This window comes from Bacillus rossius, chromosome 14, assembly GCF_032445375.1.
Source record: "Bacillus rossius redtenbacheri isolate Brsri chromosome 14, Brsri_v3, whole genome shotgun sequence".
Classification (NCBI taxonomy): Eukaryota; Metazoa; Arthropoda; class Insecta; order Phasmatodea; family Bacillidae; genus Bacillus; species Bacillus rossius.
In genome coordinates this window covers 47,030,238-47,053,799 of record NC_086341.1, presented here as the reverse complement: position 1 = coordinate 47,053,799, position 23,562 = coordinate 47,030,238, and the positions used below count along the sequence as shown (strand labels likewise).

Here is a 23,562-nt window from a genome sequence, read left to right as displayed (position 1 = left end):
AACAATGTGATAGTAATAGTGATGATGGCTTCGGTATATGGCCGCTCACGTTATTATCACTTATAGGACTAGCTTGGGAAAGTCAGGTTTTTGGCAGAGTACGTTAAGAGCAAACAAGAAGAAACGTAATTCAATATGGAAATTGGTCCTATGTAGTGTGCTGTATAGAATGGCTAAACATTTTTTGTACTCCTAGGTTAAATAAAGTTCTGTCTCTTACTTTACACTAGAAAAAAATTTGCAAATTTTATTTATTGATACACTAAATTTTTGTTAATAAAATACAGTAAACAATAATAGTTGTAACGGCAGAAAATGTATAATACACAAATACATGACTAGCCAGTTGTACACTAAAGTGGTTGAAATTTCAATGTTAGATGTAAGCACAACTTTACCACTTTTGAATTACGATATATGAATATCCGCATGCATTTGTATTGGAATCTGCAGTAGAATAAAAAATAGTATAAGGTTGTTTCTGATACACTTAAATATAGGCTTCTGTTGGCTAACTTTTCTGTCTTCAAATATAGGCTACCTAGATTTTTTTAGTAAATATTGCTTATCTTGCGTTATTTAATCCAACCTTTTTACTAGGTAATTTTGACAAGACTGGCTTTTCTGTGACAAAAAATATTCTGAATAGGTATGATATTTTTGGGTAAGTACTGTTGTTTGATTGACCAGCAAAGAGGCATTTTTAATTACCACTGGATCCTGAAATCCTCATTAGGGGATAGGGTAATGACGTCCAGGGAAATTGTTAAAAACAAGACAATTTGGAAATTAAAATTTTTTAAAATACGCTAAGATTTAAATGATGGTGATTTCAATAATTTTACATCAATATTTTTGTATTTTATATTTGCTAAACCACACAATTTTCTTAAAGACCCTGAACAACTATCAAGTTTTCTAGATTGCACTCAGAATATAAAACACCATTTTAAAAAATTTATAAATTTTAATAACTCAAGTGTGTTTTAATAGTCACTGACCTTTGAACTTAACTACAACTTCTCATGTAAGATAGGATTACATCAAAGTGCAAAAAACGTACCTCTCTGGAAAGAAGAATGAATATCCCAGAGAATTAAATTAATTTATCAATGATTTTACATATTAAGTAATGCAAATTACTTAACACTACCAACCATTCATTTTAGGTTTGATAAGCGAGAAGTAAAACACCTAACAACCTCGAAAAAATATCACTACAAATACATACCTTTCATGGAAACTTAACACAACTGTCACTAGGTAAAAATACAGGCTACCATAATTGACACAAAAAGAAAAAAGAAAAATTCACATAATTCTTAACTTAACATTGCTCGGGCAGATATTAACATCATAAAAAAATATGCTTTGCATCATTAATTCAATGAAATGCAAAAAAAAAAAAGCAACATGGAACAAATTTACACATGATGTACATAATGATTGTAAAATCATTGTAACACGCATGACTGCGTGCCATGTCGTCTTATCACAACCACCAAAAGACGAAAAGAATCTTAGAATGTGTATGGCAATATCAATTTGGTAGTTCATGTTCTAACTGTTCTGATTCAAACGTTTTTACAATGCATATCATTAAAAAAAAAAATAGAAATACTTGAAACACCTTAGATATTATGCATCAAAACTTTAATTAAGCCTAGGATAATAAACACAAATGATTAACGAGCACTATTTTATTGATTTCAGTGATGAAAATTTATATTTCTAACCAGTTGGTACAATTATGAAAAATTTCATTGTTCCCTTAATACAAATGACAATGTGGAAAACATTTTTAACACTCAATATGATGCTAATGGTACACAAAAATAAACGAAAATATTCAAAAATAATATATTTTTCAGGTTAAAACTTCTTGCAAAATCCCAATGCCCAATTACATAATCAAGTAATATTAATTGGAGAAGCAGTTCTGTTTCAATACTTGAAATTCTTATATTATTTGATTGCTAGTTGAATGTCATAAATATTTATTAACTGGAGTACCTACAATCTACACGGTATGGTATGTACTCCATATTTAACATAAGTAGTAGGTACTCTTCTTTTTTTCACTCCTCTTTTTGCTATCAACACAAAATAACACCTATATGAAATTAGGTATAAAAAAATTGTTTATAAACTTAAATAATACACATTATCATCACAACATTGGTATTTCTGCACATATCTAAATTAAATACTCTCCATCTCTGCTATTATCACAAAACTCAGCTGGGCGTACTATATTTATATTATTGTTGATTACCTAAACACTTGTTTTACCGACTAGTCAGATTACCCTGCTTTGTCCAGTTGACAGCACTGTCATTAGAGAGAGAGACACACAGAGAGACTGAGACAGACAGTGACAGACAGAGAGATGGAGCGAGACAGAGAGACAGAGAGACAGACAGAGAGCCTTCCCAAGTGTGAGTCCAGGCTGGGATGTCCTCTGCCATCAGCGACAGCCCACACCACTATATAGAGGGCGGTACCATATGAAGAAAATTGGTTGTCTGTAAAGTCGGTTTACGGACGATAGTTTAACGAGACAACGTCATAACAAAACATTGATGAAATGATTGCATAGTTTCATGAATAAAATTGAATCATTTTTATTGAATTATCACTATTTTGTATGGATACAAAGAAGGAGTGAAATGAAATCTACAATTTAATTGATAAATTTACTTTTATTGGCACTCATTAATTCAAATATGTTTATTACTTTAACGAAGAGATTATTTTAACTATAACTTTTATACATGTTTGCTATTTAACTTCTTCCAATCTGTGTTATTCTGTTAAGGATAGGACGATGATAGGAAAAGTAGGAAACGAATGGGAGTGTTTCAAGTTTAATGTGCCTCGAAAAAGTCAAATCAATGGTTGTTCCAATCAAGTGGAAGAGAGATAGATGCGGAGCAAGCGTACAACGAGCGTAACGGGACACAGTGTAACGGGACAATGTGCATAACGGGACACTTTTTTATGTGTGCAGCTAGCGTTCATTGATTTATTAGACATCACGTCAAAAAAATTTTTTTTTTCAAGATCTCTAATACTTTTCACCAAAATATTCTCTTCTTGATATTGGTGTGTAATAAATTGCTAGACCAAACTCGGTAGAGTAAACACACAAAAACAGAAGTACGTGATTAATCCAAATGAAATACTTAAAGGAAATTAATGTAGCAAAAGCTCTGATATATATGTTCCTTTCACTATTATTTCCTTGCATAGCAATGGCAGTAAATTGAATTGCGGTTAAAAACACAGGCTTACTTTAATACCATAAAATACTGTATTAAACCACACTTATAATACATACAAAAAAGCACGTAATTATAAATAGTTACGTTGACATAATAATTCAAGCACATTGTTGACCCAGAAGCGTATGATCACGTTCGAGCATATTGAAAAAATTACTTCTAAGTTCAAAACTAAGTTTAAGCAAATATATTTATATGTATATATTTCTATATATAAATATAAAAATGTATTAAAAAATATTATGGAGTAGTTATTAAAAAAAATTGTAAAGGTGACAGATTATATTAAATTTTTTTTAAAATTCCTATCAATTCGCACCCAACCAAATTAGTTTTAAAGTATGTTTGTCGATTAAAGCCGGTTCCAGTTTTAAATGAAGTCGCACCTCTCATCAGCAGAATATACGTGACACTGTGTAGCCGTGAAATCCTTCGGGCATAGTGCTATCAGTCCATCAAATTTACCAAATTACCAATATTTATGTATTGTTTTCTGTTTCCGTGCTCGATGGAAAAATAAGTGCTTATTTATCCTTCAGCCAAGCGACCGACAGATAACTTCATGACACTACACTCGTCGCAAACTCCGGCTAGTGTGGGCAGGCCCTCCCCGCTGGTGTGTGTTGCTGAAGTAGCTCCGTCAGTTCACAGCCAACAGTATTGCAAAAATACCAAACCAAGGTTCAGAGTGTTCAAATAGATAACACTTTTTTTTAAAACAACACACATATCATTTGCATACTAACTTCCATCAGAACTGTACTATGGCCGTGTCAAAAGTTTGAATAAACCAAGTTGCAGCAAGTTCTCAAACTTTCTGCGGACCTCAGTTCACTTGGTACCGTGCCCGGCTGCTAGAAATGCAAAAAAAAAAATTGAAACTGTAGTTACTGGTCATAATTTCTTAAGTGGTTTTCCTTGGGGAGGCAGCTTGTCAAGTTACAAATCCAATGTCTTGGTACGTAGTTCTGGTAGACAGAGCCTCAGCATTAAGGCCCGCACGCATGGGCGTCGCAAGGATATATTATTTGGGGGGGGACTTCAATTGATTTAGTTGTAGAGGAATATCCATCCCCTGGAAAAAAAAATTGAGGGTCCGGAGGTTCTCCCCCGGGAATATTTGGGGTTTGAAGGTGCAAAAAGGTGGTTTTTAGGCATTTTTCTTTCCAAAATATTCTAATTACAGTTGGTTGCAATATATGATTTATTTTTTAAAAAAATATATTTTCAGAGAACAAATTTGTAAAAACACAGTTAACATCTGTATTCGGTATGGGACCTGATTTTGATTTTACACGAAGATTGAATTTAAAAGTGCTCACATTACCACGATTGGACTAAGTGCACCATGCGCAACATATGGGTTATATCACAGAAATCATACTTTTAATATAACTACGAAACTAAATATATTATTGGAGGGACGTGTCACACCCCCCCCCCCCCCCCCCCCCCCCGGTTGCGACGCCCATGGCCACACGGACGTCGTCAGGTGGCCGCGTGGCAGTCCGGGGAGACAAGTCTACTCACCCGGCTGGCACATCGCGGGTCCCCTGGTGACACGCCGGCACGCACTCCTCTTTACTGTGCTCGGCCGCTTAGCTCTCTGCGCCTTGTTACTGCACCGCACATTCATACGTATTTTACAAACCATATTTTATACAATTTATTTATTTATTATAATTACTAGCTGCAGTACCCGGCATTGCCCGGGCTTAACACATGGAGCTTTATTGTTTGCGAGTTAAAGCAAACTGGATAGCGCTATTATGACAGTGTGTTGGACATAGAGAAATGTCACACAATTACTGTTTGTATGTCTGTGACCTATGATTTTTTGTTTACCCATGGCGATAGGTTATTTATTATTAATTATAAATTATTACAAGACCATTAATCGAAATAAAAACTATTCTATCTCTCAAGTTGGAATAAATTACACATAAATGCCAATTTTCATCTAAATCGGTTGACTTGGTGAAGAGTTCACTGGAAACAAACATCAGGACACTGGATTTATATATATTAAGATATAATATAATTATTTAATAATTATTTAGTATTCATTTATAATAATTTAATATATATATTAATTGTATAATATAATTAATTAATTTTACACACATTTTATACACATTAAATTAGTATCAAAATAGTAACCAAACTAAGAACCCAAGTTATTTAAACCTAAAATTTAAAAAAACAAAAAACTAAATTTGATATAAAATTAACCGTAACCAGATTTCACCAGCAAGCTTTCTAAACAATACCAGAGGATTTACCTTCGCAGCAACTCGCTCAGTATTTACACACATATTGCTCTTTTAAATAAAATTCATATTTTCCTATTTTTTTTGGAAGTCATTTGTGGGTCAATCTTTGCAGTGTTGTGATCTTGTACAGTGTTATTTTAATGAAAGATCTTAGTATTCAGTAGTAAAACTCGTGAAGTGAAATGTGTCGGCCAATCAAAGCTAAGTATTTTAGGTAGTACATTGTCGGCTGGTGTAGAGACTTTGCATCTCCATTCAGGACCTGATGATGGGACGTGTTTTCCGCCGCGGGTTCGTTACCATTGCTAGGGTAGGTGATTCTGCGATGGTTCACCTTGTTGAAGTGAAATTTCTTTGGGGGCGATGAGAGTAAACTTTCAAGGCCGAATTTTAATGCAACCTTTTCATGAAACATGGTTGTGAAAAGTTCCTGACACGAAAAGGACAGAGAAAGGGTAGTTGGTCAAAGAGATATAAAGAGAGCACTCAGTTATATGCAGGATAACTTCTGCTGGGTTCTGCTAGTATCATTTAAATATGTACAGTAAAAGTTTACAGTAATTTTCATTCAACTAATTGTATTTACATCAGTAAACATATGTTTAAAACCATACCAGGAGTGTTATTTGTTGTGTTTGAAGGGTGCAGAATGTGTTTCAATTCTAGAAGTATACACATTCTGGTAGTGTGTACATCTTGTTAGTGTACACATCCTAGTGGTGTATACAGGGTGGCCACATATGCACGTGAAACTTGCTACAAACTAATGTACTTAGGTGTTCCGCTCATTGTTTTTGTTTGGAAGCCACTCATTGTGGCATGACTTTCACTATTTTTAAAATTCTTATTTTTTGATACTGTTGGATCCAGAACCGGCTCTGATTATACTAATTCATTCATCATGATGATGCTCCCAAAAATAAATTTTCACCGTTGGAAAACCCATTGGTGGGTTTGATAATAAATTATTTCAGGTTTCTGGAGCTAAATGAACACAACAAAGCTAGATGTTTCCGGAGTAACAGACTGACAGGCTCTCTACTCACTACTCACTACTCACTACTCACTACTCACCTCGGGGAGGTGTGATGGTCGCCCCACCCGTGCCAGTGGCCGGACAGTTGGCACCACTGTGCAGCAAGTGCGTGCCTGTAGCCACTGAAGTACCTGGCAACATCTGGGCTGAACAAGGGTTGAGGGGGGACTTTTTTCGAAATCAGAAGACAGTATATTGTCTTCTTAATTTGAACGTCAAGTGTGCAAAATAATTTCTTTCACTGGCACAACCCAGCAGACATTTTTTCTGCCAGTGTGTAAAGATATACATGTGTGTGCGTGCATGTGGGAGTGTGAAAACAGTTTCCTGGCAATCGGTTGAACGGTGTAGAAGTTTTTCCACCATATTTTCACAGTCCTTTGGTTGGCTCTTTTTACTATTAAGATGGCCAATAATGGTTTTAGTTCCTGTGAAATACATTATTTTTATAAAGAAATATTGAAAGTATTAAATATCTCCATGAAGCTAATTTAGCACAGTAGGTAATGCGATTATTGGTTTCAACTTCGATGGTGTTGGAAACTATGTCATGCTTGATGAATTAAACATGGTCAAAAATCTTGGTCTATTAGGCTGTTTTCAACAAGAGATGTGTGTAGTTGTTTCAGTTGGGGGAATGCTCTGTTTGCTTCAGAAATGTGAAGGGATTCTCCAGCCAGAGTTCAGGAAGTTCAGCGTTGACCCGCAGATTACGTCCTTCGAGGTGTTGCAGAGCATACTGGCCAAGGCCTTCGACATTAAAGGGTATGTGCACCTCCATTGAATCCAGACAAGATTTTATGGTTTTATTTTTTTAGTTTTCGAACAGAAGATTTTGGTGTTACTTTGTTTTTAGTTTTATAAATGCTGTATTCACCCAACCAAAATAGTGCTAATATTCATATGCTGCATTTTAATGGTAAAAAAAAATTGTAATAAATTGGTCTAAAATCTAAACATCCAGAACAATAAAAATAAATTGGAGAGCATTTATGGTTTAAAAGTGATTTAATAGGAGACACACACAGTAAAATATATTAAATAAATTTTTATGATCTATGAACATTAAAATTTTGGTTAAAGTTTTGGTTGAATTATGCTAAATTCCATGATGTAACTTACATTTTGGTGTTATGTGGTTTGTTGACATGATTATCAGTGTTATTTCTGTTTTATAGCAATTCATTATATAATCTTGCCCCTAACAGTGACTCATCTTGTTCCACAATCATCAACAAAATGAGTGTGTTTTGACTCTTTTTTCTTGACATTATTTGTATTCGATGGAACACTTTGATTGCCAACCTCATCCTTATCAGTTCTACCAAAAGATGTAAGGTACGGTAAGAGCATGAAGGCTGGATGACGGCTGTAATATGTGAAACAGATTGTAACAGATGTAAGATGTGCTGGTTACGAGGATACAATGTTATTTCTTATTGGAGGATATTTAGAGTTGTTTTCAAACTTTCTGCTTATTGATGACTTACATATTACTGGAAGGTAGATTTTAATTAACTTTTCCATTGAAAGGGGTACTTATAGCTATATATCTGACATCTTCCAGGGCTACGCCAATGTGAGCCCTAATTGCTACCACCCTCAAACCTTCCGATTCATACGGCATAGTGCCGCATGCCCGTAAATTGGAATTTATGGTCGTAAACCTTTTCTTCTGCCATGACCCAGAGCATGTGTGTGTTTCAGGTCCCCTTAAACAATATAAGGATACTTGTAAGGGAAGTGAATATTTACAATGGACCCGGATTTTGCCGAAGGCCAACCCCTTGTAATGTTTTATTTGGATTTTTTGATACGTAAACTTGACATATGTTTTGTGGCAGAAATGTTCTCACCGTAAATTTAAATATAATAATTGATTGAGCTTGGCTGCGTTAACTGGAATGAATAGCGGTACTCAAGAGTCTTGGCGCAAGGATGTTGACGAGTCACTCCGGTGGCCATGTTGTGTGTTCTCTGCGTTAGAGGCCGAACACACCGCAAGAACTATCCAAAATATTTTTAATTACTTTTAAAAATATTTGCCAGAATTCATTTAACCAACAACCATCATATGGGGCCGGTTTAGCAAGCAGATCAAAAAAAAGCATCAACCCAAAATTATGCTGAGATGAATTGGGATAACTGTAAAATTGAAAATATTACAAAATAATTTCCATTCACATTTTATTCTGCTACCATGAATATACAATTTTTCCTGCATAACTTGACATTTCATCTCTTCCGGAACTTACCTTGGGCTGTCATCCTGTTGGATTAAATTGAAGGCTGAGGGTTAATACATTTTTAAAGCTACACTTTTTATTTTTTATTTATAGTTGTCAGTTGAACTTGAAGAAGCAAGTTGGTGCGCTGCTCGGGGGGGGACACGATCATTGTCACCCTTCTTGCCATTGGTCACCTCCCCCCGTGAGTGACACTCGTTCCCTCCTATCACGCTGCTGCGTGCCGCGTAGCTCCGCAATGCCAGTGATTGGACAGTTCCAGAATCGTATCTTCAGAAGTATGTGTTTTATGAGATTTTTAAGGTTCTCTAACTTGACCTATAGATAAAACTCAAAAATTAAATTTTTACAGCAGTATAATACACGATTGAGGGTTTATCTGTATGATTTCAGATTTTTAAATTTTGTTGCAACTAAGATAAGTGTCAATTTTTTGAAGTTATACTTCTTTAGGCGCATTATGAAAAAATGATGAGAGTGAAATTTTAAAATGGCAGACCCACGTGTATGAACATAAACCTACATTAGGGGACATACCAAACGTATTGGTGCTTAATGAAACTTTTTGATAGTGAAATTAACATGAAATTTAATTTGGTAAACTAAAATTGTCATAGTAAAGAGTAAATTCCAAGGTTTAAAAAAAAACACATTATTTTGGTATTACATCAAATATAATACACATTTTTCTCGTAACCTTCTGTCAGGCTTAGAGCAGTGGTTATACTGTGCGGTCAATATGCTGAAGGGCCGTGGTTCAATACTCGGCGGTAGGTATTTTTTTTTACTTTTTTTGAAGTTATACTTCTTTAGGCGCGTTATGAAAAAATGATGAGAGTGAAATTTTAAAATGCGCGCGCATCACTGTAACACAAAATTAACAGGTTGAAGCTGCCAGCTAAACCGCTCATTAAGTCTTGAAAAAAAGCTACCAACAAAATAGAAATAGAACCTGTATTAGTCACACATGTTGGCACGCTCGTCGCCTCTGAGCACTGTTTTCATATTTATAATATTTATCCACATGGTTCTAGTTTCTACATTCACAACACGTGTTTTAGTTTCATACAAGTGCGAATTATATATGTGCTAATAAATTATATTCAGCAGTGAATTAAATTGAATATTTTGATTAATATTATTTACTATTCGTAAATATATATAAAAAAATTGTGCTTATATACTTTTTCAAGTACTCCAATATAATTTAGGTTAACTATCCGTATGTATTATTTATTGATATGTATTAAAATATTATTTAATATAATTAATACTAAATATTATTAAATTATTAATGTTAAATATTTATTATTGGTTATTTATAATTTACAAAATAAAAAAATAAATTTAATAAAACATTTAATAAAAAAATTGTGATAAAAATTAAAATCGAACATCAAATTAAAATATTAATTTTTAATATTTATTATTAAATTGTGTAAATAATAAATATTTATAAAAATAAATGAACAAATTTAATGAAAACTGTTTGATAAAAATGAAAAGTGAATATTAAATTAAGAAAATAATAAATATTTAAAAAATTAATAAACTTAAATTAAATTTTTTAATTTATTATTAAATTTATTTATTTTCTTTTAAAATATTAAATAATCAATAATAAATATTTAAAATTAAGAATCTTATAATTTTAGTACAAATTATGTCATATATATATTTATCTCTAAATTTTATTTATTTAATTTTTCAAATTTAAACGGAACTTAATTGACTGTGTTGACCATCTTTTTCCAGCACTTTTATTATTTCATTGTAATTAATTATTTGCATGCAATTAAAAACTATTTTTTAATGATTCCAAAGAAGTATAACATCTCACGCGCGTATATTTTTTTTTAAAGATTTTGTAAGCCTTTAACTCTTCAAAGAAGCAATTCTCAGGTTTTAAATTTTTTGTATATACTATGAATTAAGGTAGTTAAACATTCCCACAATAGTAATATGGAGAATAGATTTATTTTTCGAATGATTTGTCTTCTAAAATGGAAAATTTGTCATTTTTAAAGTCAAACTTTTAGGTTAATTTTTACTGTTTGGGATACAATTTTACCTAAATGTGTACTGGAGGTGATAATAGCTATATCTTCCTGAATAAACTGGTTTTTGTTTTATCAACCTCAGGTTAATGCAAACCCTTACGAATGCAAAAATCAGCATGTTTTGTAAAACAAAAATTGCCTGCCATCGGAATTCGGAAAAATAAAAATATAAAAGTAGTCTTTTTAGATTCTCTAATCATGTAGGAATCAACAAAAAAAAATGGTCAAGCAACCAATAATTTTTTTTTCTGGATCATTTGATATGGAATGACCCGTAAGCCTTTGAAATGAACAGGTGGTCTACAGTTCGCTGATGTCACGAAGGTTATGAAAAAGTAACAAAACTGAAGTACTGGTCATGAAATTCAAGAAAAAAATTCTGATGTAAACAGTAATGGTGCAATAAGTTTTTCCAGCAGCGGTTTGATAACTGGCATTTTGTTTTTTGAAGATTCACTTCAGTTTATAGCCATTAATTAATTAATTATTTGAATTTCAAAGATTAAATGCTTGAATTTAAAGAAATAAATCAAAGGAAAGAACTGAAATGTGTGGAAATGTTAACCTAACTGTGTACATATTAATGTGACATAACCAAAATAATCTTAAACGATACAAATGGAAATTAAATACACCCACATATACCTAAATAAATCAGAAACCTAATAGTACAAAAAATCACTTATCACAATACAAATGAAATTATTTTACCCAAATGTAATTGAATAAATAAAATAAAGTAAAATTACATGAAAAAGCATCAAGAGAACCCATTTGTAATGAAATAAAGAGTATTTTATTTGAATCAAATTTCAATGATTAAAAGTTTGAATTGGAAACTGTCCACTTAAATCACGTGAAAATTATCTCTGAGAAGGTTTTGTCTTTCTAGTATAATAATCTGCTTGTCTCTGTGAATAGGAGATATATTTAGTATAATGTTTAAATTTGCTTATTGTATACTTTGATTTAAAAACGTTGCAAGGAAACTTTATCGAAATGCTCTGAAAGAGTTGTGATGTATGGAGCACAGTAGTTGCGTGAAGAGGGCGGAAGTGGGTAAGGCAGTGTCCTAGAGCTGGTTGTTTCAGGGAGTTCACGGTGTGCTACAAGGCGTACGACGACTACGGGCAAGAGACGTATCTGTCGCTTCTTTCCGACTGGGATCTGGACGCCGCGTTCCTCAGGTACCTCGCAGCCTCCTCCTCCTGCGATCTGTGTGATTCCATACCTGGTTCAGTTCTTGATTGTTGCCTACAGTGTGTGCACAACCATTACCTATCTACAGCAGTCAAGAAACAATGTAACAGTTTTAAAAAGTTACAAAGCATTTATGTTGTGATAGTAATTTGTATGTGGAGTATAAACAAATAATTAGAATCACAAAAAAGAAAAAGGAATAAAATTATTTCATTTTCAGTTGGATTGGCTAGAAAAGTTGTGGGTAAGGTAAATGATGCAGGGCCCGTTTCACATTGACTCGGAAGCATAAAACCAGAAACAGATTGAGGAAGCAAAATATATTTGTGTTTCACTATCTGTGTGCTGATTTCACGGTGCACGGAAATGTAGCAAACTGCAACCGGTGAGATTTTGTTTTTGAAAAAAAAATTTGTGACGGCACAATCTTGACGTGACCTGTGTGTGTCTAAAGAATTAACACTTATTTGCAATCGTAGAAATGCAGTACCTAGGATAATTTCTGAAGCTATAAAAAAGTCTTGAATCTCACAGTTGTTATGAAACATTAAATTGAATTGAAAAAATTTTGTGATACGATAATATAACATGGTTGGATTTACGTATGTAATAAAAAAATAAACGGTGACTTACTGACAAAACACGGGTTTTGTACAGGTAATTTTTTAACTTGAAACATTTTTAACGTATTTAAACGCAAACAAACGTGGCTGCTACCGCGGTCAAACACTCTGCTAATCGTAACGTAGACGGAAGACGTGGGAATCGCCCGGCTGATCCGTAGACCTCCGTGTGTGCACGCGCACCGTTGTTCTGTGATGTACGTCGTGGTGGAAGCAGGATCGGGGCAGTGACGCGGTGTGCGCAGTGCGTCGGAGCCGTGCCTCTGCCTGCAAGTGGACCTGAGGCCCTTCGAGGAGACCAGCGAGGACTGGGACAGCGTGGGGTACGTGGACGCGCCCCGCCCGCCGGCCGTCGAGACCCGGCTGCTGCAGAACAGGCTGCCCGGGCTCATCCTCAACCAGGTGCGCCACTCTCGCGGCCTGCAGCCTGGCCGTCCCGTCCCGACAACCCACCTTCCTCCGGTGTCCGTGTTCCCAGATGTGAACAGTAAACATGGGTAGGAAACGTAAGGACTCCCGCCTTCTCGTCACGGCACCGCTGCTCTTGAATGCTGGGGAAAAGCGTATCCTGCCAAAGCTGTCGAGATGGGAGACTCGCACATTGGGCAGCGTGCACCTGTGTATGTTCGCGTTTGTGGACATCGGGGAACGTACCAAAAATATTGATGTGTCAAATGAAACCTTGTCGTGGTGAAACTACCCTGGAATATATTTTGCAAACTTAATTGTAAAATGAAATAATCACAGCTTTAAGAATTTGTGATTAAACTGTGGTGCCATTGAACAAAAAACATGTAGACCTACCTAAGATGTGGTTCAAATTTTGTCATTGCATTTTTTTTTTTGTGTTCTTCATTGTTCAATTGTGCAAAAGTATTATTACTCATGGTATTTATTTGTATAATTGCTGTACTATAATATATATTAATGCATGTTTCTGCCCATGCTTCCCTTCTCAGACCCATCACCCACCTTGCGGCTCTACGCTGACACGAAAAAGTTTGCTACATACTAAATAAAAAAAAAACAGCGGGGAGGAAAAAAAAAAGTACGCTTCTAAAATGAGTCGATAAACAAGAAGATTGCGGTAATTGTAAATCGTCTGAATTTTTATTTTATTTAATCAATCAAAGAGAGATGGTTAAAGATGAAGCTGTCTAGGAATGAGTTGGACTATTGACAGACATGTGATAATCTTGGATTGGTTTGTAAAGGAATGTGTTTTATAGGTGGGAGCGAAGGATTGACGTGTGTGTGATGTGGATGTGTGCTCTCGGTGAGGGGCGGTGAGGGGTAGCGGTGTGTGCCGCGCGGCAGGTGGAGCGCACGTTCAACATGGTGCAGCGCGCGCTGAGCCTCGTGGAGGAGGGTCCCGGCGCGGTGTCATGCCAGCCGCCGCGCTCGCCCCTGAGCGACGCCGAGTTCCGCCGGTTCCTGGACCCCGTGGGGCAGGTGACGCGGGCACGCGAGCTGCGCTCCGTCATCTACCTGGGCGGCATCGACCCCAGCCTCAGGTGACGTCCCGCGCCTCCACCTCCAGCCAGGGGCGTAGCCAGGGCGGGGGGGTTCAGGGGTTCAACCCCCCCCCCCCTGAGCACTCCATAGTCCCCGCCCAGGGGCTTAGCCGGGGGGGGGGGGGTTCAGGGGTTCAAACCACCCCCCCCCCCTTACCACTTAGCAAAAAATCTTTAATTAATTTCTTATTCATTACTCAAACAAACTTCATATTAAAAATTAATAAAATTTTTTACCATTACAATATTTAAATTTAAGTACCGAAAACTGCCACCTTAAAATCCTAATTTTCCCGACCTCGACCCCCCCCGCTTTAATACACGGGGGAAGGTGGTGATGCTTCTTAACACCCCCCATACACAAATCCTGGCTACGCCCACTGTAGTCCAACCAAAGTACCGCATTTTACCTAATCGAGAACAATGTGAGACGAAAAACTGTTTGATTTGGAGTTTATGGAATTGGACGCTGTGGATTGGAAAATCACGATTCAAAGTACATGGCAGTTGAAAATTATTTTAAATTATAAAATTTGTTTCATGTTTGCTAGACCCTTCATAGTGCCACTTCCGTCTGTAAAGTGATTTACTGAACCACCAAGCCACAGTTATAAAATGACTGTAGTTCATGAAGCGAAGACTGTGATGGTACACGGTGGGTGGTCTGCTGGAGGGGGAAAGAGGAGGGGAGGTGTTCCCCTGCTCCCTCCCCTTCACCCTGCACCCCTCCTCTGTCAGCCTGCGCTGAGGTCCAGCAAGCCCCGGACCAGAGTGGCACAAGTGGCGGAGCCTGTGGTTCCCGATGGCATGACACAAGTTTGCAATTATAATGCGACCCTCACTTTTAGTTCCCACAGTTTTAGTAAAAATCATAGCATTTTATTCAGGTGAATATGGTAATTCCAAAATAATGTAAATGTCGAAGTGGACATGGCGAAATGTTGCACAGCCTAAAAAGGCTCCAATTAGCTAGGCAATATCAAGTTATTTTCAAATAATGAATGTCACGTCTTTAATTTCAAAATGTAAACCCACTAAAGAAAAAAAATTTATTCTTACATGCCGTGTTTAGAAATGCCAAATAATCAGGAGAGTTCTTTTATATTTTACCTTTTCGTGTGTAAATTAAATTGAAACATAAATGCACCCTAAGCATGGATGAGTGAATTTATGTATGAATGAATTGAGACGTAACGTCTTGTTGACATAGTGTCATGGTTGGTAATGTAATATGTATTTTAAGCATATGTGTATACATATAGGTAACAGTTTACCTAAATTATATTACAGAGGTGAATATATATGCATGTGAGTGTTAAGTATTTGCAGTTTTTATTATCAAAATAACATGTACATTTTTAAGTATTGTAACTAGTTCAATGATTAATTTTCTTTTCAAGTGTAACATTGTAGCAATGCATTAATTCTACTCTAGTTTCTAATGCCATACTTTAGGACTACTGCCTTAAACATTATGATCTTTTTAACTTTTTCAAGAAAACAACTAATTGAAATTTGGTTTTGTCTGTTGTTGGGGAAAGACAAGCATTTGGCTGTCCCTGGCCACGGCTTAAGCAATACCCGCGAGTAGGAAGTTGATTAGATGCTACAACTGTTTTGTTTACAGCCATGCATTCAACATCCTATTAAAACGTGAACAGTGAACTATTTTGCAATACAAAATAAAAGAGTTGTTTTAAGTGGGATTATCAGGGCTTGTAAGGATAGCCCAGTTACCATGTTTCATCACATAATCATCACACATTTTATACTTTAATCAATTTTGAAAAGTAGGGGTGCGATTTTTATGCGAGGAAAGCACCTTTTTTTGGGGTAAAGTTATTCATAAAAACAAAACCTATTCATGGAAAGTACTTCTAATTAATAATTCAAGCAACAAAAATATATTTAAGTTAACTTTAAATAGAAAAATGAAAACAGTGACCCGACATGTGCCGGAACTAACGCATAACTATTGTCGTAGTACACACTAACCTCGAAGGAGTGTGATAATCAAATGTCGTTTACTCAGCACTAGACAGAATGCACGCGTTGCATGCAATTGGCAAGCTATCGATATTCTACTAAATGTGCACATTCAATACAGGCATCAACATTACCAAAAATATATGATGCCAACTAGCGCTGGCTAAATTTTTATACGTGGTACACAGCGGATACAAAGGCGAACAGATAAAGTTTTTAATGTTTGAAAATGTCTTCAAAAGAAAATTTACACATCAAACAACTTCGTATTTCTGTTAGTTATAGATATAAATAAGTGGTTAATGTCTAAACTAATAATAATTTTAACCATCTTGTTTTATATGGGAAAATGAGTTTATTGGCCACATCTTACAGGGGTGCAACAACAGGGGGAGCAAGGGTATTTTTGCCCCCCCCCCCCCTCCCCTCTGAAACCTTGAAGTGGGGGCAAACGGGGGCAAAGAAAATGCTGTGTAATCAATTTTTAGATAATAAAACTGCTTAAATAGCACCATCTTCCACCTTGAAATACAAATTATCCCGGGGGAGGACCCCCGGACCCCCCCGCTTCAATAGGGGGGATAGATGATTCTTTATAAAAAGGTATATTGCCCCCTCCTTTGGAAATTTAGTTGTTGCGCCCCTGACATCTCATATATATATATATATATATATATATATATATATATATATATATATATATATATATATGAAAAAATAGCATACATCTTATTGAGAACATGGCGGGACTGAATCATTGGCCCTTCAGCCCAGTGTTCTGTGACCAGCAGGGACACCGTCGAGAACTGACACGGAGTGTTGAGTCGGGAGCTAACTGGAGTGCAGTGGCCGCACATTGTTCTTCATGTGGCCTCTCTAGATCACAGATGAACATAGTCGCCTCACTCACAGTCAGTGGAGGTTGTAGATCTCGATAGAAGCTTGAGTTCTGAAACTTATTTATTTTCTGATTGGCCCAAAAAAAAAAAAAAGTCTATTGAAATTAGTGATTATAAAAGAAGGCTGATGATGTACGTCCCTCAAATGAATCCTGCAGTAATGATTCACTAGCTAGTGTACAAGTCCTTGTATTCCGATTGCTGGTACACACAGCATCCATTCACACCACACAGATGTGCAGAGTATACGAGAAGGTATGCACATTCTCATAGCAGAAAGAAGCTAGTGTGTACCAGGCTTTGCGAAGTGTACAAGAAGGTGTGCACATTCTCATAGCAGAAAGAAGCCAGTGTGTACCAGGCTTTGTGAAGTGTACAAGAAGGTGTGCACATTCTCATAGCAGAAAGAAGCCAGTGTGTACCAGGCTTTGTGAAGTGTACAAGAAGGTGTGCACATTCTCATAGCAGAAAGAAGCCAGTGTGTACCAGGCTTTGCGAAGTGTACAAGAAGGTGTGCACATTCTCATAGCAGAAAGAAGCCAGTGTGTACCAGGCTTTGTGAAGTGTACAAGAAGGTGTGCACATTCTCATAGCAGAAAGAAGCCAGTGTGTACCAGGCTTTGTGAAGTGTACAAGAAGGTGTGCACATTCTCATAGCAGAAAGAAGCCAGTGTGTACCAGGCTTTGTGAAGTGTACAAGAAGGTGTGCACATTCTCATAGCAGAAAGAAGCCAGTGTGTACCAGGCTTTGCGAAGTGTACAAGAAGGTGTGAACATTCTCATAGCCGAAAGAAGCCCGTGTGTACCAGGCTTTGTGAAGTGTACAAGAAGGTGTGCACATTCTCATAGCAGAAAGAAGCCAGTGTGTACCAGGCTTTGTGAAGTGTACAAGAAGGTGTGCACATTCTCATAGCAGAAAGAAGCCAGTGTGTACCAGGCTTTGCGAAGTGTACAAGAAGGTGTGCACATTCTCATAGCAGAAAGAAGCCAGTGTGTACCAGGCTTTGTGAAGTGTACAAAAAGGTGTGCACATTCTCATAGCAGAAAGAAGCCAGTGTGTACCAGGCTTTGTGAAGTGTACAAGAAGGTGTGCACATTCTCATAGCAGAAAGAAGCCAGTGTGTACCAGGCTTTGTGAAGTGTACAAGAAGGTGTGCACATTCTCATAGCAGAAAGAAGCCAGTGTGTACCAGACATTGTGAAGTGTACAAGAAGGTGTGCACATTCTCATAGCAGAAAGAAGCCAGTGTGTACCAGGCTTTGCGAAGTGTACAAGAAGGTGTGCACATTCTCAAAGCAGAAAGAAGCCAGTGTGTACCAGGCTTTGCGAAGTGTACAAGAAGGTGTGAACATTCTCATAGCCGAAAGAAGCCCGTGTGTACCAGGCTTTGTGAAGTGTACAAGAAGGTGTGCACATTCTCATAGCAGAAAGAAGCCAGTGTGTACCAGGCTTTGTGAAGTGTACAAGAAGGTGTGCACATTCTCATAGCAGAAAGAAGCCAGTGTGTACCAGGCTTTGTGAAGTGTACAAGAAGGTGTGCACATTCTCATAGCCGAAAGAAGCCCGTGTGTACCAGGCTTTGTGAAGTGTACAAGAAGGTGTGCACATTCTCATAGCAGAAAGAAGCCAGTGTGTACCAGGCTTTGTGAAGTGTACAAGAAGGTGTGCACATTCTCATAGCAGAAAGAAGCCAGTGTGTACCAGGCTTTGCGAAGTGTACAAGAAGGTGTGAACATTCTCATAGCCGAAAGAAGCCCGTGTGTACCAGGCTTTGTGAAGTGTACAAGAAGGTGTGCACATTCTCATAGCAGAAAGAAGCCAGTGTGTACCAGGCTTTGTGAAGTGTACAAGAAGGTGTGCACATTCTCATAGCAGAAAGAAGCCAGTGTGTACCAGGCTTTGTGAAGTGTACAAGAAGGTGTGCACATTCTCATAGCCGAAAGAAGCCCGTGTGTACCAGGCTTTGTGAAGTGTACAAGAAGGTGTGCACATTCTCATAGCAGAAAGAAGCCAGTGTGTACCAGGCTTTGTGAAGTGTACAAGAAGGTGTGCACATTCTCATAGCAGAAAGAAGCCAGTGTGTACCAGGCTTTGCGAAGTGTACAAGAAGGTGTGAACATTCTCATAGCCGAAAGAAGCCCGTGTGTACCAGGCTTTGTGAAGTGTACAAGAAGGTGTGCACATTCTCATAGCAGAAAGAAGCCAGTGTGTACCAGGCTTTGTGAAGTGTACAAGAAGGTGTGCACATTCTCATAGCAGAAAGAAGCCAGTGTGTACCAGGCTTTGCGAAGTGTACAAAAGGTGTGAACATTCTCATAGCCGAAAGAAGCCCGTTTGTACCAGGCTTTGTGAAGTGTACAAGAAGGTGTGCACATTCTCATAGCAGAAAGAAGCCAGTGTGTACAGGAAGGAAACTTCTAAGGTGACGAGCTGAGGAACAGAAAGAGAGAGAGAGAGAGAGAGAGAGCTGTTTGCGCAGATGGTGGCGTGCTGTACATAGTTCCCGGGACCAAGGTCACACCTACACACACACCAAGTCTGAGTCACTACATTGTCTGCGTGCAGCTCAAAGAAAGTTACAATCCCACTCAACTCAAGATAATCCCAAGCTACAAATTAAATCATTGTCTTGGATCAGAATATTTTTATGAGTCGGCGCGACAGATGAGACAAGACGATACTCAGGAATGTGGCTGCTGGCCACAGCAGTCCCCTCCCCTCATCACTCCTTCCTGGCGACAAGACCACCGCACATCTCAGCATTCTTTGCTCTCTGGGGAATGGCTAATGAACCACAGCCATGCAACTCTATTCCCTTTAATCGCTGCTTTTTTCCCTACTAATTGCCATTTGCTGTTTCAAAAAAGACAGTGTAAATCACTCTACTGACAGAAAGTGGTACCAGAGAAGCGGTTAGTTAATATAGTATAAATATAGTAATTTAAATAATTTTTAATATCTATGTACTTTAATTGTGATTGTTTCTCGATAAAGCATTTTTCATAAACTCATAATCAAAAAGTTTGTGGTCACATTATATTCAGAGTCGCGGTGTTTTCGGGGTAAATACGGTATATTTTTAATGGGAATACTAAATGAGAAAAAGTGAAATCCAACCCGCCAGACTGCAGGAAGCTCTGTGCTGAAAGGAAAACTGACAGTAACAATAAACTCTGAACAAACTAAAACTCTGGCAGCGCGATAGTAGAACCTTGTAGCCAAGTACAACAACCAGAAACCACCCGAGAAAATCTGCATGCAAGCTGCTTGAAATGGAGCCAAATCACAGACTGTTCCTTGTACTTAGGAACATTCTGTACCTTTTGTTTCTCCTCTGTTCACATTTCTTCATCCCATATTGCCTCTACTGACCTCCATGTTAACGAGACGTGAAATCCTAATTCATTCAAAAATATGATTTCCATTAGTTTCTCTAAAATTATTTGGATTTTAATAAAAAATGGTACAAAATTAAATGAAAATTGTAATGTTAAATAGTAAACAAACATTACAACCATTTTAGCTTAAAACAGCCAGACAGTTTGTATTTTTTGGTTTACTTACTGATGACACCTGTCGGTTTGGCTGCCATAGTGTATGTCTTTAGTAATCTGCGGCTGGCCTCTAACACAGTCCGGCTTGACTCTAAACACTCCGGCCGTGTGAGTCTCGTCGCCTGGCCAGGAGGCGTGGTCCAGGCTCTGCCGCAAGGTGTTCAAGTTTAGCCCGCACGGAGCTGTCTTAGGGCCAAACGTGCACCTTGTACTTTACCTGTGCTTAATTCGCCCAGGACCTTCCGCTGCGAGCTATGAGCCGCACCCACGTGGTGCGCGTGTTTCAGGGGTCCTTCGCTAGGATATTTCAGTAACGGTATTAATCTCAATGCCTCTTGACCGCCGGACTTGCAACGGCAAGGGATTTCTTGTAATTTTGAATAGTGGAGCGTAGCTACATCCCGCGGTTAGGAATCAACATCGTGTAATTGTAATCGGGATTCATGTGATGTGACAGTCGTACCGTGACTGATGATGCAAACGAAAATTAGCGTCGTTTTTGTAATCGCAACCGGAACCTGTGTCACGTCGCAGTTACCCCGGGACTGATCCTGAACCGACCCACAGTTCCGCAACTAATGGTGTTCCGGGACAAGCTCTGACACTATGTTCGAGACGGGCCGTGCACGGGAAGAGCACCATGTACAAGGGTCGTGTGCGTGAGTAGCGTGGCTGTGTGAGTGGCTTGCAACCAGCTGAGGCAGGCGGGATGCGTGACGTCAGAGCGACTGGAACTGGCGGAGTGGGGACGGGGCTGGATGTGTGCCCTGCAGGAAGGTGGTGTGGAAGCACATCCTGAACGTGTACCCCGAGGGCATGTCCGGCAAGGAGCGCATGGACTACATGAAGAGGAAGTCGTACGAGTACCAGGCGCTCCGGGACAAGTGGCGGGACGAGGTGCAGCAGAGCCACGGCCAGGTGAGCCCCCGACTCCTAGCCCGTCAGTTTGGTTCCTTTCCCAACATCTCAGTGCGTCGCCGTTTGAGGACTTCGCTGTCGACAATCAACTAGTAAACTTGAGGTAGTTAAATACCGTGTTTTCTCGCATAATCGTCGCACATTTTATTCTGAAATCAAGTTTGAAAAGTAGGGGTGCGAAGGTTATGCTGGAAAAAAAATTGTAGTAATTGTAAAAAAATGTAGTCAACTCAGCACTCGACAGAGAGCGCACCCTGCATGCAATCAGCGAGATATTGATATTCGACTACGTGCGCGCGCTCTATACGGGAAGCAACATAACCAAACATGAATGATGTCTCAACTAGCGCTGGCTACATGTTCATAAGCGGTACACCGTGGCGACGCAGACGATCAGATAAAGGATTTAACGTTTAAAAACGTCTTTAAAAGAAGATTTACACGTCAGACAACTTCGTATTTCCGTTAATTAAATAAGTAAGTGGTAATGTCCAAATAAATATTAGATTTCTACTTTAAAATACATCGTTTTATATGGAAAAGATACCTACATAAAGCGCTTAGCATCTAATAGCGGGACCAAAAACATAATTCGACGTTTAAGCGAGAAGTTTTTTTATCCCAATATTGACGGCCAAAAATATAGGTGCGACGATTACGCGAGTGCGACTATTATGTGATAAAAGAGAGTAAGTAATTCACAGCGACAATACTGTACCTTCGAATTTTGAATCGAGCATCGACTGAAGATAGAGTTAAAATTGAAATGGAAGTGAAGTTCATTAAATGTGTAACGTAGTATAGTGTCTGCAGATAAAATTCTTAACACGGAATTAATTCTCCGGTATTATTTTCTCACGTGGTTCTTGGAACACGGGATGACATCACCACCGAGCTGCAGACTGTGGGCTGTCGGGCTCCCGTCCTTCCCCCTCCCCCCTCGAGGCGATCTGGGTGGGTACTTCCATATTTCCCCCCACCAATGGCCTGTCGTTCCTCCATTCCATCTCTTCCCGCCCCCCTTTCCGGGTTCCAATGACTCCCATGTTGGCAAAGACTTGGAACTGTGATTCGTTCATTCTTGTCATTAACAATAAAAATAATCGGTACTTACGCATTAACGCCACTGCAGCTATTGTGAATGGTCAAAATGGTAAGGTTAGCTACATTAAAACAACTTTAAAATGTTGTGGACGGTTGGTTGGGTTAGTATAGCTGCAATAATAAATATTATAAAATATTTCTTATGGTTGCTTAGGAATTACGAATTTGTGATGTAGCTATCCTGACCTGATCAACCGTTCACATGATTTCACGGTATTTTTTTTTCATCCTGATCACAATGACTTAAATTACATTTCCAAAACTTAACGTTTACCGGAATCCAAAAGATGACTGCGTGCGTGTGCGAACAACAAGATTGCTCTTGATTGGTGCAATAGCGCAACTCCTGCTGCGGTGGCGTTAATACGCCGGAGCGCGGCGGTAATGACGTGATGTGGCGTGCGTGCAGGTGACGGGAGACCTGGCCTACGTGACGAGCATGGTGCGCAAGGACGTGCTGCGCACGGACCGGCACCACAAGTTCTACGCCGGCAGCGACGACAACCAGAACATTGCGTCCCTCTTCAACATACTCACCACGTGAGTGGCCGCCTCGACTTTCTTCAGTACTGAGTCCAGGCCTGATCCGGCAATTGTAGTGTACTAGACCTAGGCGAATGTTTGAGTTTTCGAAATCCATTACTAAACTATTTGTATTCTGTTCGATCACAAATAATTGCACTTCGAAACAACAATATTTGTGAGTTTGTCATATACCAACGTTCAGTGCTGAGATTAAGTCATTTGTGCAATATAAATACCCTTTTTTTGATGTTTAATGGGACTTCATAATCAAAAACATAAACAATAAGTAATGTTTTAAACATGCAACAAGTATTGAAAGTTTTTTTTTTTTGACATTGT

At 38.1% G+C, this 23,562-nt stretch overlaps 1 protein-coding gene across 4 annotated transcripts in view; it reads left to right on the top strand.

Moving 5' to 3' along the window:
* The window catches only part of LOC134538870 (TBC1 domain family member 25), a 37,410-nt gene that overhangs the window by 607 nt on the left and 13,241 nt on the right, over positions 1 to 23,562 (top strand). For 3 of the 4 annotated variants that reach the window (XM_063380442.1, XM_063380444.1, XM_063380443.1), the window contains 6 exons: positions 7,249 to 7,358; positions 11,991 to 12,086; positions 12,968 to 13,124; positions 14,040 to 14,236; positions 21,450 to 21,594; positions 23,108 to 23,238. In XM_063380442.1, the coding sequence (XP_063236512.1) occupies positions 7,249 to 7,358; positions 11,991 to 12,086; positions 12,968 to 13,124; positions 14,040 to 14,236; positions 21,450 to 21,594; positions 23,108 to 23,238 (836 nt within the window). The remainder of the gene's footprint in view (positions 1 to 7,248; positions 7,359 to 11,990; positions 12,087 to 12,967; positions 13,125 to 14,039; positions 14,237 to 21,449; positions 21,595 to 23,107; positions 23,239 to 23,562) is intronic. The other variant, XM_063380445.1, reaches the window with a different exon arrangement.